Source organism: Myxine glutinosa, chromosome 13 (genome assembly GCF_964187855.1).
Source record: "Myxine glutinosa chromosome 13, kmMyxGlut1.1, whole genome shotgun sequence".
In the NCBI taxonomy this organism is placed as follows: Eukaryota; Metazoa; Chordata; class Myxini; order Myxiniformes; family Myxinidae; genus Myxine; species Myxine glutinosa.
In genome coordinates this window covers 48,048,354-48,068,272 of record NC_136273.1, presented here as the reverse complement: position 1 = coordinate 48,068,272, position 19,919 = coordinate 48,048,354, and the positions used below count along the sequence as shown (strand labels likewise).

Below are 19,919 nucleotides of genomic sequence, written 5' to 3'. Positions count from 1 at the left end.
AAACCTGTCTCCTTCCTCCAAATCATGGTGGCGTCTGGTCAAATCCGTTTCTGGTGTTTGGTCCCCCTCCATCCCCTCCCTTACCTCAAATGGCCACACAGTTGACATCGCACGTGACAAAGCCGAATGCCTCAACTCTGTGTTTGCCTCAAAATCCTTAGTCCCAAACCCACCTCTCTCTGTTCCCACCTTTCCCAGTCGAACCAAACTGCTCCTGGACTCTGTGACCTTCTCTCCTGACAAGGTGGAGGAGTTTTTGTCAAACCTCGACTCTGATTCTGCAACTGGACCAGATGGCATCAGCCCACGGGTCCTAAAATCCTGCTCTGCCGCTCTATCTCACCCTCTCTCTGTTCTTTTCACCCTATCCTTTGCTCAAGGTCACCTGCCAGCATCCTGGAAATCAGCAAACATTACCGCTTTACACAAAAAAGGTGCAAAAACAGATCCTTGCAACTACAGACCAATCAGCCTGCTCCCAATTATCAGCAAAGTCATGGAATCCATCATTGCTTCGGATATGAAATCTTTCCTCTTCTCCAATGGTTTGATCTCTGATCATCAATTTGGTTTCAGACCAGGTCACTCTACTCTGGACATGCTGCTTCTGCTGTCTCAACAATGGATGGAGGTCCTCAATGCCAAACAGGAAATCAGAGCTGTCTCCCTTGACATATCACGTGCCTTCGATACGGTCTGGCACCCAGCTCTGCTCACCAAACTCTCCTCCTATGGTATCCATGGAAATCTCCATGCATGGCTTGCGGACTTCCTCTCTGGTCGTAGTCAACGTGTGGCCCTGAATGGATTTCTCTCATCTCCCCTTCCCGTTCAGGCTGGAGTTCCCCGAGGCAGTGTGCTGGGCCCTGTGCTTTTTCTGGTCTTTATCAATGATCTCTCCGACTCTCTGGAAAATCCTCTGTATCTCTTTGCTGATGACTCCACTCTCTGCCGCTCCATTCCTCTTCCCTCAGATCGGCAGTCTGCAGCCTCCTCACTCTCTGAAGACCTGGACAAAATCACAGACTGGTCAAACATGTGGAACATGTCTTTCAATCCTGACAAATCTCACACTCTTACTATGTCTCTCCGAAAAGATCGACTGGACAACCCTCCCATCTACTTTCTCAACAATCCTCTCCAAGAAGTTCTGTCGCTCAAGCTTTTGGGTCTCACCATCTGCCATGATCTTTCTTGGGAAAACCACATTTCCAAGCTGGCCTCCAAAGCCAGTCGCCGACTGGGCATCCTCCGTCGTGCGAAGTCCTTCCTAGGCACACCTGAGCTCCTCACCACATACAAGGCTTTCATCCGCAGCTCAATGGAATACTGTTCTCCCCTATGGGCTGGTGCTCCTGCCTCACACCTGGCTCGGCTTCACGCTGTTGAATCCAAAGCTTTCAGAATCATTGGAATCTCCCGCGATGAAGCTATCTCTGAGGGCCTTTCACTCACTCACCACAGGCAGGTAGGTGGTCTTTCTGTCTTCTACCGACTCCTCTCCGGCCTTGCTCCCCCAGCTCTCTCTGTGCTCTGTCCCCCAAATATTCCTACAGGTCGCACAAGATCTGCCAGCCACCCTCTGATGGTTAAACTGCCGAAATATTGGCTCTCTGCTCACCTTCACTCTTTCATTCCTCTTTTCTCCCGCCTCTGGAACAAACTCCCACACTCACTTCAATCACACTCCTCCCTCCAGGTCTTCAAAACAGCTGTTCACCACCATCTCTTATCTTCCCCCATCCAAAACCTTGATCTTTTCTACCCCCACTAATTCACCCCAGATCCACCTTGTTTGAAATTCCAACTTCTTTCCTGGAAGTCTTGGCAGTGTCCATATGTTTTATACCTCTCCCACCCCCCCCCCCCCCTTCCCATGCCTCCCCCCCAAAGCCCTCTCCCTCCCACAGTTCTCTCGATGTCTCCATGTCTCTCGGTCCCTGCTCTCAAATGTTGTGTTTGTGTCCTTCCCCCTCTCTCCCCATCTTGTCTACCGCTCCCGATGTTATTTGTTTTGTGTGTCTGTTTGTCTTTCTGTGTGATTAATGTTCGCTCTTTCACGAGCCTCGATCTTGTATACAAAACAAAACAAAACAAAACAAAACAAAACAAAACAAAACAAAAAAACAAACAAAAAAAACAAACAAAAAAAAAACATTAATTATTCTCTTGGTCCTGCTTGGTGGTGGTGGTGGTTGTTGTTGTGGGGGGGGGGGGGGGGAGGAGGGAGGGAGGAAGCTGGCGAGAGTGAAAGTGAAAAAATATAAATTGTGAAAAGGAAGATAAAGAAGGTAGACAGCAGAGTGAGAAGAGAAAGGCAAGAATATTGATGGGCGAGAGAAGAGGTAAACAAGTTTGGGATGAGATAGGAATAAAGGAAGAAAATTGAAGGGGCATTTATGGAGAGGGTTGGGGGGGGGATAGATATACCGTGTATATAATTGCCATATTTTCATTCATAATCTGTCTTCTATCTATCTATATATATATAAAAAAGTTTTTGTTTGTTTGTCTGCACGTGCTAATCTCCTGAACGGTGAAAGATAGGAGGAAACCTCTAATACAAAAAATGTCACGACGGGCCCTGGGAAGGTTATAGGCTAGGTGGCGAGGCCGGTTGAGGCCACCTCGGCTGAGCTGGGCCCATTTCGCAATTAAAAGCTGAGCTGAATTGTAGTAGTCAATCTTCTACGGCCGCGAGTAAAAGCTGAATTATAGTAGTAAATTCATTCAAAAAGAACTAAAAATGTCGGGGCGGGCCCCAGGAAGATTTTGGCGAGGCCGCCTGGGCCGGGCAGGGCCCATTTCACAATTAAAAGCTGAGCTGAATTATAGTAGTCAATCTTCTACGGCCGCGAGTAAAAGCTGAATTATAGTAGTCAATCTTCTACGGCCACGAGTAAAAGCTGAATTATAGTAGTCAATCTTCTACGGCCGCGGGTAAAAGCTGAATTATAGTAGTCAATCTTCTACGGCCGCGAGTAAAAGCTGAATTATAGTAGTAAATTCATTCAAAAAGAACTAAAAATGTCGGGGCGGGCCCCGGGAAGGTTTTGGCGAGGCCGCCTCGGCCGGGCAGGGCCCATTTCACAATTAAAAGCTGAGCTGAATTATAGTAGTCAATCTTCTACGGCCACGGGTAAAAGCTGAATTATAGTAGTCAATCTTCTACTGCCGCGAGTAAAAGCTGAATTATAGTCGTAAATTCATTCAAAAAGAAACCGGTGCATCGCCGGGTGCTTTCGGCTAGTTCATAATAAATTAAAAGAGGAAACTTTAGATTTGAGGTTTAAACACATTTTTCATTGTTTTTAAAGTTTGAATGAAACGTGTACGGGCGGGGCGGCAATGGATGGATGGATGGATGGATGGGGGGAGGGGGAGGGGGCGGAACATCTGTCTTTCGTCCCGCCCCCCCCCCTCAATTTTTTACTCGTGGGAGGGGGAAACACATAATTGCCTCATTCCTCTCCACCCACCACCCCCACCCTTATTTGCTCATACATGTACTATACGAGAACCGTTTGTGTCGCCATTTTTCTCAGATGCCTGAATGGATTTTCGTCTAACTTTCAGAGGTTAATCAGTGAGTGCCGGGGAGTGTTTTAGGCAAAAATATATATTTTTAATTTCTGTAGCTCGTGCCTTTGACTTTGTAGTGACTTAAAGGAAATATTAAATGACCACTGACCCCATTCCTTTGTGGGTGTGTTGTTTTAGGGCCCCACAAAAAAAAAAAAAAAAAAAAAATCTAAATATCCACAGGGTTAGAACAGCACTGGGCAATACTGGTTACCCCTGCTAGTTTAACATAAAATGCGTTCCTCTGTAAAATGCACATAGACCCAGATGCGGGATGTTCCCCAAAATTATCAAATTATGTACTAATCAATACTAACTTTTCCCAAATAAGTTGTCTCTTAAATCAATACTGCACCGGTGGGCAGTATAAAATAAAAGAGACCGGTATTGGCTTGCGCATGTGCTGCATTTCATTAATTAGAGTAAGCATGTAGTGCATGGTGCTGATGTGCTGAAAATGTATCACTTGTGAGTGAGTACTGATACGTAATAGACATTTCTAGTCGTGCTGTGCTGCTTCAAGTTCTCTTCTGAAGGAGCCTCTTTGCTCACCCATAGCGGAATTTTCAGATAAGAAAAGTTCTCCCCATGAAAAATTTCATCGGACATGAATGTGTAATTAGAGTGCCAAGTGTGACCTCAAAATGCGTACCGAGGTCCACATCCGGACCGCAGGCCTCATCAGTCCGGACTGAGGGCTAATCCTAATCCCCCATGAAAAGGCCTCTGGTGATTATCCATTCAGTCCAACTTGACAAATGGTAAATGCTAGAAGGAATTGATACAGGAGATGATTAACGTTTAGATATTTTGACCCATCATGCCTGCACTATACCAACACCAGAGGTGTGTCACATTAGCAAGCATCTTGCTATCGCTTACGAAGCGGCTTGCTTGATTCAAAGTGATCAAACAAACACTCCAACGCAACAGAGTGCTCGGCACTGCTTTAACAACATGGCGGTCTATAATGTAATGTTGGGGTTTTGAGAACCCTGCACTGTGTAAATTGTTGTAAATATACCCCTTTGTAAATAATTCTCTTTGTACATACCTCCATTTCTTGTAAAGGTCAAAGGTCGTCCCCTAGTTAGTCCACATCGCAACACGTAGTGAACCATAGGCCCTCTTCATAGTTATTTCATTATTATGTGTTTCAGGTAAGGCTGTGTTTCCAATAGTTTGACTCTACGTTGCATTAATCAAATAAGATAGGTCCCTTTCAATTCCCCCAATCGCCTCCGCACAGTAACAGTAGGGTGGCGTTCGCCGCCGTTGCATTGGGCTGTTTTTGTTGGCACCACGCCGCCATTGCTCACGAGGCCAAGAACAGGAAAAAGGGGGAGGAGCCACCAGATCACGGGCGTGGCATCAACTCGTCATCAGAGGTGGAGTCAGCCAGCCCGAACCAGCCAACCAGCACCGCGGTGAGCGACCCGATAGGCGTGCCCTCGCAGCCCGCAGCTTGATACGGCCACGAGTGATAAAAGCGACTGCGAGGGACTGCTTCCAGAGATGAGGAAGAGGGCAGATGACCGCAGCATCGAAGCACGGAGAGGTACGCAGGAGGGAAGTGCCCAGCTACTGAACCAGACGAGTGATTGCATCATCCCCCCCGCGTGAACGAGACGCGAAGCTGCCAGCCGCTTTTCGCCGCTGAACCGGAGCGTGGACGTTCGAGCGGGACCTCGACGTCGTGCCACCGGCCCCGGACCTTCCTGCCTGCCGGCTACTTGGACCGTGTCCCTCTTCCAGCCATTTCTGACCATTGCAATTTCCCTTTGTCGTGTAAGTCTGTGGTCTGTCCTGTGTGTTGTCTGGGGTTCCATAATTAAGACTGTTTTAAGGCTGCCCTATGTCCTTTTATTTCCTCTACCTGTATATTCTCTTCCTTTCCTTTCCTCTTTAATTAATTGTGTATAATAAATCATATTTGTTCTTCCTATACCTTTCGTATTCTTTGCTTCCTCTCCCCCGATCGCTTTAGTCTTTTCTCCCGATTGAATATCTGTGGCACGATTTCGGCAGAACCGCTCATGAATCGGGTTAGTCTATTGCTAATGGCTCAAACCTCAGATTGCTAAACCGCTCGGCATTTACCATCTTGTCCGGGATTCGAGCGGGGCCATCCACCTGCTTTGTGGAGGGATTGGCGGAGTCCATTCCATTGACCAATCACCTTGGCCAATCCCACCCCACAAAGCGGGATAGTTCCAGGAACGGAGACGGCCAGCTTAACAACACAAGGGGATTAACCCCTCCCCCCCCCGGCCCCCCCACCCCCCCTTGCTAAGGGGAGTGCCGTACTCCGGTTCCGTAACAGTAAATAATGGGTACTCGAGCAAAGGCCCTCCAGGCCGTCGTTTTCAGTTTTACTCGATCCTCTTGTAGCAACTTCCCCAAACAAATGTATTGTGTTAGCAGCAGCCATAGAGTATGAGGAAGAGAGTACAAGGAAGAGGGAAAGGAAGATGAACAAGAGCGAGAATTGCTTTGCAATACATGTCCCCTAACTGATATTGTGGCGGACACATTGTCAGTGGGCAATAATTCCGCGCACCACCAGTGGGTGGCGCGAGCCTCCGGGCGTGGAGGCGCAGGGTGGAACTGAGGGCATGCCCCGCCTTTCGGCCCACCGGCCACTCCCGGGGGCAAGGCATGGCCTCGGGACATATATGCGGGCTCGATAGTCGAGCCCGCCCAGTGCTTACGTGCGAGCTGTTAATAAAGCATTTCAGTTTGTACAACGCGTTGTACAATCCAAGGCCTACCTTCTTGACAAACGAATCGTGTGTGCACAGCACCACAATATGATATTTTAAGTCCAAAAAGGGCATAACTCTTTGAAGAATTGATTAAACGCCATGAAACTCGAACTTCTTCTGGAACCTATCATAATAAAGCCATGTACCAAGTTTCAGTTGAATATGTTGAAAGTTGTGGGGGGGGGAGGGGGAGGCTGAAAACCACAAGTCGGACGGACGGACGGACAGACAGACAGACCTGTAGTCAGACAGGAGAGCAAACCAATAGTCCCCTCACTTTTTCAAAATCAAATTTTTGAAAATTTGTTTTGTCATCAAAAATGTCAAATGGTGACAAAAATGTCAAATGTCTAAAATGTCAAAATCAAAAATTTGAAAAAATAATTTTCAAAATGTTTTTCAAAATCCCTTCTCTTAAACTGCTTCACCGATGGATGTGAAACCTGTCATGGCTGCTGAAAATGTGATGATTGAAAACCGCTAAAGGGACTTAAATCAAACTTGTTTATTTTTACGACAGTGAACGAGGGCATCTACCCGTTGTGGGACTATGTGGAGGCATATTGGTGACACAGTTTTTAAGATAAACCACTGATTACAAACAGGTGCCTATTGCACTTATTTTGTGACCTTTCAATCAAATAATTTGCTCCTGAAGTGATTTAGGGATAATTAGGCAAATGGTTTTAATTCTTATGCAACTGAGAATCATCTGATTTTTTTTTTTTTCTCTGTTAATCAAATGTATTCACATTTTGTTTGCATTTTCTAGCTTTATCATTCTGGTGTAATTTGTGAAGACCCTTTGTTTTAAATTTGATTTGAAATTATCATGAAATGAGCTCAGGTGGCATCAAAATGTGAATTTTGGAGGAGGCGAATAATTTTGCAGGCCACTGTATCTACTGCCCCTGATAGTCACTCTGCTTCGGAATTCTTCCACAGAACCTGGCTCACTTTTGCGCAGATTCATCCCACCCTATCATTAATTATCCTACCCATGGTACACTGAATCCTGGAGATGAGCAGTGATCTTGTAGTTCACCAGAAGGAGCTTGTTGGTGGACTATGTGTGCCCTGCATAAACCTGGGGTGAAGAGGGGCTGGGGGGGGGGGGGGGGCAGAAGCACGGAAAGAAGAGTGTGCAATACTATTAAGGAGGTTGGAGAAGCCAGAAACCACTGATCTGTCTGTGATGGCAAAGTGATAGGCTCATGCCTCATAGACTCAGCTTTTTCATGGGGAGATTCCAAAAATCTTATAGGCCTTTCCATGGTTTCAGGCTGGTAAAGATGTGAGGCAGGGTTGTCAGCCCAGAGGGGAGAGCCGTACTCCATCCAGCTGCGGATGAGGGCCTAGTATGTGAATACGAGTTCAGATGTGCCAAGGAAGAACTTTGTATAACGGAGGAGTCACAGTCACTGATTGGCTTTGGAGGCCAACTTTGAAATGTAGCTTGGTCAAGAAAGATCATGGCTGTTGGTGAGACCGAAGAGTTTGAACGACTGAATTTCCTCAAGAGGATTGTTGAGAAAGTAGATCGGATGGTCTTGCCGGACAGTGCCTTCGGAGAGATATAGTGAGAGCGCCTTCAAGATTATTGTAATGTCCCACGACAAACCTATGTACAAATGTCATACAAATCCTCCATCATACAAATTACTTTTTCTACTCTTGTTACCCACTCACCCCCCCCCCCCCCCCCCCCCGTCATACAGTTCTCCTCTCTCCTTCCCCATCCCATGCCATCCCCCTTCCAATTTCCCATTTTTGCTTCCTGAGGGTTTCCTTCTGGATTAATTTTGTTCACTCCCCCCCCCCCCCCCTCCCCTCCCCCCCTCCTCCCCTCAATCCTGCACACACCTATTGTTTGTCTAACTCTCACTCTATTTTGTCCTTCAACCCTGTTGTTGGTGTTCACTCTCTTACAAACGTGGCTTAATGAAACATTTTGGAAATGCCCGTCGCCGGGCGAACAAAAGTGCCAAATTTTCGATGAATGGTCCTTGCATCATAGTAATTGTCAGAAGGTTACCCCCCCCAGAAATAGTACACTGAGACCTCAAGAGGGGATACTGTAATTAAACATGGGATATTACCCACAGCTATGACATATGTCTTAATATTGCAGAGGTCCAAGAACTGGTCCAATCCATCATTAGACACCTGTCTTGCTCACTGATGAATCCAGATTTAATCCGGCCACCTCAGATCGAGATCGGTGTTTGAATATGATCATTACCTCCACCACCAAAGGTGATGTTTTCACAACTGTCTGTTTCACTACTACTGTCTGTCTGTATGTTTGTTTGTTTGTTTGTTGACTGTGAAAAATATATCTTAAAAAGTTGAGGATGGATTCGGACGAAATTTGGCAGAGGTAGCGTATGTGACAAGGACGAAATGATTAGATTTTGGTGAAGATCCAGATGATCAGAGAATTCTCAAAGTGATTCATCACCATTGAGTGATAGGGCTAAAAACCGACATATAGCACGATATCTCAAAGTTTTTGATGGATTTGGACAAAACTTGGTGGAAAGGTTGGGTGTGTGACAAGACTGAATCGATTCGCTGTTTGTGAAGATCTGAATATGGATTCGGTAATACTATAATAATTATCATTTTTAAAAAAAGTGATTCTTCACCATTGAGAGATCGGATGAAGAGTGATATATAACATGATATTTTAAAAAGTTAAGTACGAGTTATGACTAAACTTGGTGGATCAGTTGGTTAGGTGACGAGAACAAGCCGATTAGATGTTGGTTCAGGTCAGAATCCAGATCTGGCCTATCAGTGTGATACAAAATGTTCAGCCTGGCAGAGGTATGCGCTCCACCGAGTGCCGTTCGAGTTTCAGATGTGGTCAATTCGTCTGGAATGGCATCTCCACTGGCAGCTGCACAGACCTCCTCTTGTGGTGGATTAACAGGCAATGAAACATTCTTGGACCTTGTAAGACAATTTTTGCCGGTGCCCTTTGTACAGACATAAGTCGGATGCAACATATTGCTAGATCTTATTCCACCAGAACATGTTTGTAATTTCCTCTGACATAGTTCATCGACATCATAAGCCTCCATGTGACCTCAGGGGACCCAGACTAATGCTGATGAAGAAAGGAATAGGATTACACAAAACATCATCCAGTATCGGAAGCTGGCGTGGAGATTCGGGCACAGTATCAATGTTGCGGTGCTCGTACTGTACACTGACTCATAGTAATCTGTATTGGTGCCCAAGAGAACGGTGTTTGTCAAAAGCATGTATACACACTTGTGCAGTTTAATCTCTAAACCCCTCCTTTTAAATTCCATAAATGAATCCTGATTTGCACAATAACCTTTACCTGAAATCTTTATGATTAAATGACATTTGCATGAAATATTGCAAGTTTTCTAAATTTCCCTCACTCTGTTATGCATAATGGTTAAATTTTTAAATATTGCTGTTGTACACCGCACCTTTCCTATGCCATCTCGAGGCATTGCAAATCGTCATTACCGGGCATCGAAGGGGGCTCGGCAGTGACGCACGCTGAAAGGGAGTACTCAGTTTTCACTCTGGTTGTTTGTTTGTTTGTTTGTTTGTTTTTAATTATTCGATTAATGACTAAAAAATTTTTTTTTTTTTTAAGTTACAGATTCTGATCAAATGGTGGTGGTTTGTGTGTTCTCTGACCGAATTGATTAATAATTTAATTTTTTTATGATTATTATTTATTTATTTTCATTATTAATCTTTTCTTTTTTTTCTCTCTCATTTGGCCAATATCTCAGGCACCTTTTGAGCTCGGAAGCTAATATTTGGACATGCGTGACCAAGTGGTGGCTATCAAGGATATTTTTGATTTATTGATTAATCATTTAATCGATTAATTAATTTATTGATTAATTGATTAATTATTGATTAATCAATTAATTATTTAATTTTTTATTAATGACTTATTTACTTAAATTTCTAAAAGATACATCTTCGGATGAAGCACTTGTGGTTTAGTTATGCTATTAGCCAATTGATTAAGAAAATATTTTGTGATAATCTTTTATTGATTTTAATTATACAATTAATCAATCAATTAACGTACACCTCTCCCTCCCAATGCAGCCTCTATGAGTTGCACTGCGGTATTGCCGGGCACCAGAGGCCCGCTAATGCCCTTTGCCCGCTAGCGCTAATGCGGCAATGCCACGCTGTAGGATATTTAATTATTTGGCATGGGGGCGGTGTACTTTGAATGTATCTGTACTTGTTTCATTTTATTTTGAGTCGTCTTTCTTGCAATGTAGTGTGAGAAGGGGTTGTACAAATTTTTTTATTTCGATGCAATCGCAGGCATTATTGTACAAAATAAACAAGCAATTTTATCTTTGACCTCGGTCCCTGCCCAATAATGTTTGATCTCCACAAGATGATAGAGACGATGTACATGTGCAAACAAATATGATGGAAATTTTAAACACACCATTGAGTTACTTCCATAAATCCTTCCTTTCCTCCCTTCGCGTTGGCCCTACCTTATCCAACCACCTTTCCAGCTCCACTACCCTCGTGTTTCCCTTCGCCCCACTCCCATTCTACTCATTTTCTCCCCATACAGAAATATCCGGGAAATGTAAATGCCCTGGAACTTTATCGGTACACGATGGATTTAATAATGGAGTGTGACGTCTTTGTCAAGCTGTTGCTTTATTAATAAAATGACTTATTTTGTTCACATTGTGCAATTACTAAAGTTTTACATATTTGCTTGAACTGGCATTTCACTGACATGAACAGTTTTATTTTATTTTCAGTCATATTTTTGGATACACTGACAAGGCTGTGCTGGGGGTTTCTGTGCCAGTGGCTGCATTGGTGAGTCTCCATCTCATCCCATACCTTGGCTCTCTGGGTGGGTGTTTATTTACGTACTATGTACCACAGTTTTAGGTTCATGTTGCAAAGCCTTTCTTGGCTGATGGTAACATGAGTGCTGTATTCCAGATCGCTGACCAACAGGCGGCGATGTTTGGCGAATGTTGCTTCACACATGGTGATGTAAAGCTCACCATGGGCACTGGTACTTTTGCCAACATGAACACTGGCGAGCATCCATATACTGCTGTGGCAGGTTGGTGCACTGGTGCAGTCTGACTAAGCGAAGCGAAGTATAGATGATGCAAATCTGATGTAACTGTCTCTTCTGATGATGTAAATCTGATGATGTAACTGTACCCATCCCAACTCTCTCTTCCTCATATGTGGTGAATTCATTTGTCACCATGCCAGTTGGCTGGGTGTGGATACCTCTCTCACCAGCCATGGCTCTTCAGCAAAGGACTTCTGTGACTCACTGGGACTGACACAATCTGTCAATTTCCCGACCCGGATCTCAGTCAACGGAGCATCTTCTCTTCTGGACTTGGTTATGACTAACTTCCCTGAAAATGTCTGCTGCTCTTCTTCTGCTCCAATCGGCTCTTCTGATCATGTGCTTGTTAAAGTGGACATCTCTCTGACCATTCTCAGAGAGCCTCCTCAGCGTCGACGAGTCTGGCATTTCACTCAGGCCAACTGGCACGGTCTTCAAGCAGCCATCAATCATCTGGACTGGTCTCCCATCTCTACCGCCTCTGACATCAACTCATCCTGGGAATTTTTCCAAAGTAAATGGCTCTCTCTCATGCACAGATTTATCCCATCTCGTCTTCAGTTGTCATACCCTTCCTCCCGTCCATGGTACACGGAATCTTGTGGTGAGGCTATTGCCCAGAAACAACTTGCTTTCGTCTCCTGGAAAGCAAATCCAACGGAAGGAAATCTCATTTCCTTTCACAAAGCCCGAAACAAGTGTGTGTCCACCCTCGGGAGAGCCAGGAAACAATATCTCTCCGTTCTCAGGACAGAATTCTCTTATCTGTCTCCCTCTTCCAAATTCTGTGGCATCTGGTCAAATCTGTTTCTGGTGTTTGTTCCCCCTCCATCCCCTCCCTCACCTCAAAGGGCCACACGGCTGACTCCGCACATGAAAAAGCTGAATGCCTCAACTCTGTGTTTGCCTCTAAATCTTGTGTCCCAAACCCATCCCTCTCTGTACCCACCGTACCCAGTCGTACCCAGCTGCTCCTGGACTCTGTGTCCTTTCCTCCTGACAAGGTGGAAAAGTTTCTGTCAACCCTCGACTCTGATTCTGCAACTGGACCTGACGGCATCAGCCCACGGGTCCTAAAATCCTGTTCTTCTGCTCTTTCACTCCCTCTCTCTGTTCTCTTCACCCTCTCTTTTGCTCAAGGTCATCTGCCATCTGCTTGGAAATCTGCCAACATCACCGCTTTGCACAAAAAAGGTGCAAAAACAGATCCCAGCAACTACAGACCAATCAGCCTTCTCCCAATTATCAGCAAAGTCATGGAATCCATCATTGCTTCAGATATGAAATCTTTCCTCTTCTCCAATGGCTTGATCTCTGATCATCAATTTGGTTTCAGACCTCGTCACTCTACTCTGGACATGCTGCTTCTGCTTTCTCAACAATGGATGGAGGTCCTCAATGCCAAACAGGAAATTAGAGCTGTCTCCCTTGACATATCACGTGCCTTCGATACGGTCTGGCACCCCGCTCTGCTCACCAAACTCTCCTCTTTTGGTATCCATGGAAATCCCCACGCATGGCTGGCGGACTTCCTCTCTAGTCGTAGTCAACGTGTGGCCCTGAATGGGTTTCTCTCATCTCCTCTTCCTGTTCAGGCTGGAGTTCCCCAAGGCAGTGTTCTGGGCCCTGTGCTTTTTCTGGTCTTCATCAATGATCTCTCTGACTCTCTTGAAAATCCTCTCTATCTCTTTGCTGATGACTCTACTCTCTGTCGCTCCATTCTTCATCCCTCAGATCGGCAGTCTGCAGCCTCCTCACTCTCTGCAGACCTGGACAAAATCACAGACTGGGCAAACAAGTAGAACATGTCTTTCAATCCTGACAAATCTCACACTCTTACGATGTCTCTCCGAAAAGACCGACTGGACAACCCTCCCATCCACTTTCTTATAATCCTCTCCAAGAAGTTCTGTCACTCAAGCTTTTGGGTCTCACTAACTGCCATGATCTTTCCTGGGAAAACCACATTTCAAATCTGGCCTCCAAAGCCAGTCGCTGACTGGGCATCCTCCGTCATGCGAAGTCCTTCCTTGGCACACCTGAGCTCTTCACCACATACAAGGCTTTCATCTGCAGCTCAATGGAACACTGCTCTCCCCTCTGGGCTGGTGCTCCTGCCTCACACCTAGCTCGTCTTCACGCTGTTGAAACCAAAGCATTCAGAATCATTGGAATCCCCCCCCCCCCTTCCCACGCCTCCTCCCCCCAAGCCCTCTCCCTCCCACACATCTCACTGCTCTCAAATGTTGTTTGCTCTCAAGTGTTTGTGTGCTTCCCCTTCTCTCCCCATCTTGTCTTCCGCTCCCTCTTTTTATATATTTTGTTTGTCTGGTTGATTTGTTTGTGAAGTAAATGTTAGCTCTTTCACGAGCCTCGATTCAGTATACAAAAAAAAAAAAAAAAAAAAAACTGATGTAACTCACAGGCAGCCACATGGGAGTGAAGATAACCTGACAGGTTGGATTGTTTTACATGAATATATTGTTGCGGATTTGAGAATCCTGTGTTTGTAAATATCACCCTCTGTAAGTAATGTCATGATCTTTGTAAATACCTCCATTTGTGTATAGGTCAAAGGTCGTCCCCTTAGTCCATCGCATGCACGTAGAAAATCATATACCCTTCTAAATAGTTATTTCTTTATTATGTGTTCCAGTTGAAGGCTCTGTTGCCCATTAGTTGACACTGCATTGCACCGAATCGAAAAAGATAGATCCCCTTTTTCAAATTCCCCCAAAGCCTTTGTTGCCAACTGCATTATTGCCAACTGCATTTGCCGCCATTACGGCGTGGTCAGCTCGGGAAAGAAGGGCGTGCCCGCCCATCGTCATCAAGGGTGGAGCCAGAGAGCCCATGCCCACCAATCGGCACTGCGGAGAGCGACCCGGTAGGTGTGCCCTCTTAACCCGTGGCTTGATCGCGGGAAAAGCCATAAAAGGAGGTTGGGAGGGACTGCTTGAAAAGATGAGCTCGGAGCCGGACACGAGGCAGAGCAGCTCGTTTGAGGGGAAGCTGAGAGAGGTTTTTGAGGGAGGTGCGCTGGACCGCAGACAGATTCTGTGAAGTAGTAAAGGAGCGTCGGAGACGCAGGAGGCAGAGGACGCGTGAGACAGCTGCCGGTGTGAAACCGAATACGTGGAGCTGCCGGCTCCTCGCTACCAGCCCGAAGCGGAGCTGTGTGCTGGGTTTCGCCTCGAACCCACAAGCGTGGACCAAAGCGCGAGCTTGGAGCCGAACCTCGACGCCTACCATCTACCTGGACCCTCCTCTGCCGTCCCGTACCATCCCTGCCATACCATCCTTTTGTGTACGTGAGTTTGTCTTGTTTGTTTTGTCCCTGGGGTTTAAGTAAGCCTGTATAGATAAGTAGAATTGCACTGTGTCTCCTTCTTCTGTAAATTACTTTCGTTTTCTTTCCTTCTCCTTGGTTTCTTTGGTTTTGTACAATAGTTAGTAATAAATACCTGTGTTCTTCCTACCTTCGTCTTCTTCTTCATGCTCGTCCGATCGTCTTTGTGATTTCCCCCATTGAGTACCTGTGGCGCGATTTCGGCCAACGCTTCGGAATCGGGTTAGTGACTGTTAATAGCTCGAACTCCGGGTTGCTAAAACCGCTCGGCAATTGGAACATCTAAAACCGTGGTTCGAGCGGGAGTCCCTCCCCTGCTTCGCGGTCAGGAGTGGCACTCAGGTCCTTGGGACTTTTCATTGACCAAATACCCTGGCTGCTCCCGACCGGAAGGAGCGTTGGGACCCCCAGGATTCACGTCGGTCAGTCGCAGACAAGGGTATTAATCCCCCCTTGGTAAGGGGAAAAGGGGCCGACGTTGAGATCCGTAACAATATATTTATATTTATTTATATTTATGTATCTATAATGTTGCGAATATGGAATTTGGCCTCCATATCCGCTTGTAAATATTCCCCTATTTTCTCCAATACTCCCCAACTTTCCCCAATCCCCCATTCCCTAGTCCCATTGCATGTAAATAACAATCAGTAGAGCCGACCTTCCCCTTATTCCCCCATTAAATGTCGTGCCCAGGTCCACCGCACCACACGTAGACAACTTTCGGACATCTTCCTAGTTATTCTTATTCTATGTCAGTTAAGGCCTCGTCTCCATTAATTATGACTCTTCGTTGCACCAGAATGTGATTATATGGCATCAGTAGTGAGTTTAGGACCTTTCCCATACCTCCTTCCATCTTCTTCCCCAACAATTACAACAACAACAGAGGAGATGGCGGCGGAGCGGGGGAGGATGCGTCCTTACACCGGCTCGATTAGCTCCAGACCATGCGCTCCACGGGGTTACCACGAAGGGGCTCCTTGTCAGCTCCTCGTCAAGGGCGGAGCCTGGTAAACCCCCCGCACGCACCCAATGAGAAGCAACGTGCCGATTCCACAAGGCGGAGCTAACGAGCCGAGGGCGTGTCACTCCCCGCCGGATATACGCGGCCACGCGCCGGATGTGACGAGAGATGCGCACCCAGCTTGGAGAAGGAAAGCCACCTGCGAGCGCTGAGTCAGATGCGCCCCCAGCTTGAGCAGACAAGACGCCATCCGAGCGCTGCGACCTCCCCGCATCTCTGGACCGGACCGAGTCGATTCTGACCTTTGAGCCCAGGTGCACCTGGAGCCATCGCTACCCGCCTGTCCTTTCCATCAATCCCCGTGTGAGTCAGTTTTGTCCCGTTTATCTGTCGTCTGTTGGGAATAATATAAGATTGTGTCTAAGTGCTTGTCTTTCTATGCTGTCCCTCTTGTAGTTGTAATCTAACCTTCCGCCTTAATATAACCTCCTCCGGAGGTCTTGAGAACTGAACCCCTGGTGTCGTATTGTGTTATTGTAATCCAGCCGGGTGTCTTCTTTTTCTTATTGAGCCAGCATCGCGCGACTTCGTCAACGTCGAGTATAGTCGGGTAATTTGTGCGGACACGACGGCCATTCCGCTCGGCCCACTTTAACATCAAAGTCGTGTCTGTAACAATTGGTGTCAGGAGTGGGATTCGGACCCGGGACTAAATTAGTTAGGCCCAAATTTTGGGAGGGAAAATCGGTTCGGAGCGCGTACTGCGCTCGACAAAATCGAGCCGGAGCGCGGTCCCGCGGTTACTGCGCTCGCCGAAATTATAACGAAAAAAAAAAATTTGGATTTGTTTTACGAAACTCGAATTTTGAAAGTCGCGCTATGGCGGATCAAGACGGCTGGGGTCCGGTAGGGGAGAGTGAAGCAGGGTCGGTCCAGGACCAAATTGAGGGACAAGAGGAGAGCGAAGCAGTGAGGGCGGCAGGTTCGCAAAATAGCGCCGTCACGCACGAAGTAGCGGGCGCGCAAAATGGCGCGCTCGCTCACGTGGTTGAAGGGGCCCAAAATAGCGGCGCCGCGGAGGGCGAGCCTGCGGTGGCGGCTGGGGACGCTGGGCAAACCGGGTTTGACCTCAGATTATTCTTGACCCAACTGAATGCAAAAATGGATAGGATGGAGGGCCAAATGGGGGTAATGAGGGACGAAGCGAGGGGTACCGGTGAGGGATTAGACAATAATTTTAAGGGATTAGACAGGAAATTTGGGAAGTTAGACAATAATTTTGAGGGATTAGACAGGAAATTTGGGAAGTTAGACAATAATTTTGAGGAGTTAGACAAGAAATTTGGGAAGTTAGACAATAATTTTGAGGGGTTAGACAACGGGATAAAAGAGGTAAAGAATGGGTTAACGGGGGTGGAAAATAGAATGGCTGCCCAGGAGAATCAGATAGAGGGAGTGAAAAATGGGTTAGAGGGGTTAGAAAACAGTATGGAAGGCAAATTGAGGGACATGAGGGACCAAGCGGAAAGGGAAGTTAAACAAATGGAGCAGCAGATAGAGGGGGTCAGAATGGGGGTAGAAACCAAACTGGATGCTCACAGGGAGGAAATGGAGCAGATGAGGGTGGCATCTGGGCAGGAGATGCAAGTGATGGGAGAAGAGATCAGAAGAGGAGTGAGTGAGGAGGTCGGAGGAGTGCGCGAGGAGGTGAGGCACTGTAAGGAGCACATGGAGAAGGAGGTGAGAAAGGGGACTGTAAAGTTACAAGGGGGCATAGAGGACCTGACGCAGGAGGTGGAGCAGCTGACGGTGGGACAGACGGAGTTAGTGGAGCAGGTTCAAAGGAACACTGCGGTATTAGGAGGGTTGAAAGCGACACAAAACGACATAAAAAACGACTTGATAGCGACAAAGAGGGAATGTCAGATGGTACGTGAGGGACTGACAACGAGGTTGGACGAGGTGATAGAGGTAATGGAGACGAAGGACCGGCAGGTGAGGACGCACCTGGAAACGGTCAAGGTAGCCTTAGAGGATGAGCTTGAGGAGACGTACCGGGGAATAAAAGAGGTGAAGCACAAATTAGAAGAAGTGGAAGAAGGGATGAGCGAAATTAAGAAGCGACGGAGAGGGGATAAGAAAGAGATAAAAGAGGAGATAAAAGAATTGGTCCAAAGTCTGTGTTTGGATCGTGATGATGTGCTCATTAACCGGATGAGGGATTCGCAGGTGATGGAGGAGAAGCGAAGAGGAAGAGGACCCGGTGTAAGTGGTGACCAATATGGTCGTGCGTATGATGCGCCAGGGGATTTAAGGAGCTTGGGGGTCGAGATGGACCCGGGTGTTCGTGAGAGGCCGTTGGTGAAGTGTGCGACAGGTCTGGTGTGCGAAAAAGGAGGTGTGCGAGAAAATCCGACTCTGGGGTGTGTGAGGAAAAAGTGCGTGCCAAGGAGTGAGTGTGCTGGCGAGAGTGAGTCGGTCGTAGCGCGTGTGCGAGGGAGCACGTGGAAGCGCGGTGTGGTGAGTGTTACAGAGGGTGTAACGGGAGAGTGTGCGCGAGAAAGGTGTGTGACGGACAGGTGCATGAGGAAAGAGTGCGCTGTCAGAAGTAAGGAAGAGTGTCCACCTGTGGTGAGTGTTACAGAGGGTGTAACGGGAGAGTGTGCGCGAGAAAGGTGTGTGACGGACGGGTGCATGGGGAAAGAGTGTGCTGTCAAGAGTAAGGGTGAGTGCGTTGTCACGAGTGGAGGTGAGAGTAGTGAGAGTGACAAGGAGAGTGAGCTGGTTGTGACAGGTGAGCGAGGATGTACACCTGGGATGGAAGGATGTACACCTGGAATGGTAGAGCGTGAGTGGGAATGCATGCTGGAGTTGGTGGTGAGGCACGTGGTTGGGTGTGCGAATGAGGGCACACCTGTGATTGTCACAGAGGAGGTGACAGAGGAGGGGGCGCGAAGAGGTGTATTGGTGAGGTGTGCGAGCAACGAGTGTGTGCCAAGGTGTTCGGTGGTCAGGTGTGTGACCAAGGCTGTGAGTGGAATGGGTGTACCTGGGTGTGTAAGGAACGGTACAAGGAGCATGGAAACGGCTGGATGTGTGAGCAAGGAACGGGCTGCGGGGTGTAAGCGTCCAGGTGAAGCATCGACGTTAGACGGGGTAGAGTTTAGAACGACTTATAGCCGAAGCGGGCCCTCGGTGCGTGCCGGGCTTCACGTGCCGCGAGAACCAGCGGGGATCCGAGCCACGGCGGGTTCGAAAGAACCGCCGTGCGCGATCCACGCTGGGCCTCGCTTTGAACGGCCACGTCTGTGCTCCAATAGGCGGAGCGGGCGGCTGGATAGGAAGGGTCGTCATGGCGACCACTTTCTGTTGAGGCATTCCGGCAGGTCGAGATCGAGCCATGGGATGGCTCCACGCCGAGATGGTGCGTGGGATCTCGGCCCGGGTAAGCCCCCGTCCCTGCACCGAGTGCCGGACGCATCCAGCCGCTGGCACAGAACAACCCGCATTCATGGCTTGGCTTTACGAAGCCGGGCTTTGGACAGGGATTGGCGCACCGAGAGGTATTAGTGAGTAGACTGGGTGATGAGGTTAGTGTTTTGGACCCAAAAATTAGAGAAAAACAAAATTTGATGATTGGCAAGGGATTGGCAGTAGTGATTGGCAGATGATGGGCAGTGATTGGCAAATTTTTAATTTGTTGAAATTTGATGTGCAAAATTGGTAGTGAGAGACCCCCGATGTGGTGGGATGGCATCCCTGCCACCCTTCCCATGTAGGGGGGGGCAAAGGAGCAATAGCTTATGGGGTGTATGGCAGTGAAAACTAGCCCGGGTGGGTTAGGATATTGTGTGTAGGGATCTAGAGAAGATGACCTTAGGTAACGTTAAGGTTAGTTAGTGACTGATACCTGTAGTAGGGACGCAGGTAGATTAGTGTGGATGATAATGACGAGGGAGCGCAATAGTTTAAAGGGACGACTGGGAAGCGCAAGTTTCAGAAGGGAGTAGTTAGCTGAGATGATGCCGTGTTTGTGAGAATTGAACAGGTGTGATTGCACAGGTGTGCAACTGGACAGGTGTGTGGAGCAGTGTATGAGTAGTGAGTGTCGTGGATCAG

General features: G+C 47.4%; 1 protein-coding gene across 2 annotated transcripts in view; it reads left to right on the top strand.

The window, feature by feature from the left end:
* GK5 (glycerol kinase 5) overlaps positions 1 to 19,919 on the top strand; it is a 115,709-nt gene that overhangs the window by 54,319 nt on the left and 41,471 nt on the right. For both annotated transcript variants that reach the window (XM_078767423.1, XM_068134349.2), the window contains exons 10-11: positions 11,147 to 11,207; positions 11,337 to 11,463. In XM_078767423.1, the coding sequence (XP_078623549.1) occupies positions 11,147 to 11,207; positions 11,337 to 11,463 (188 nt within the window). The remainder of the gene's footprint in view (positions 1 to 11,146; positions 11,208 to 11,336; positions 11,464 to 19,919) is intronic.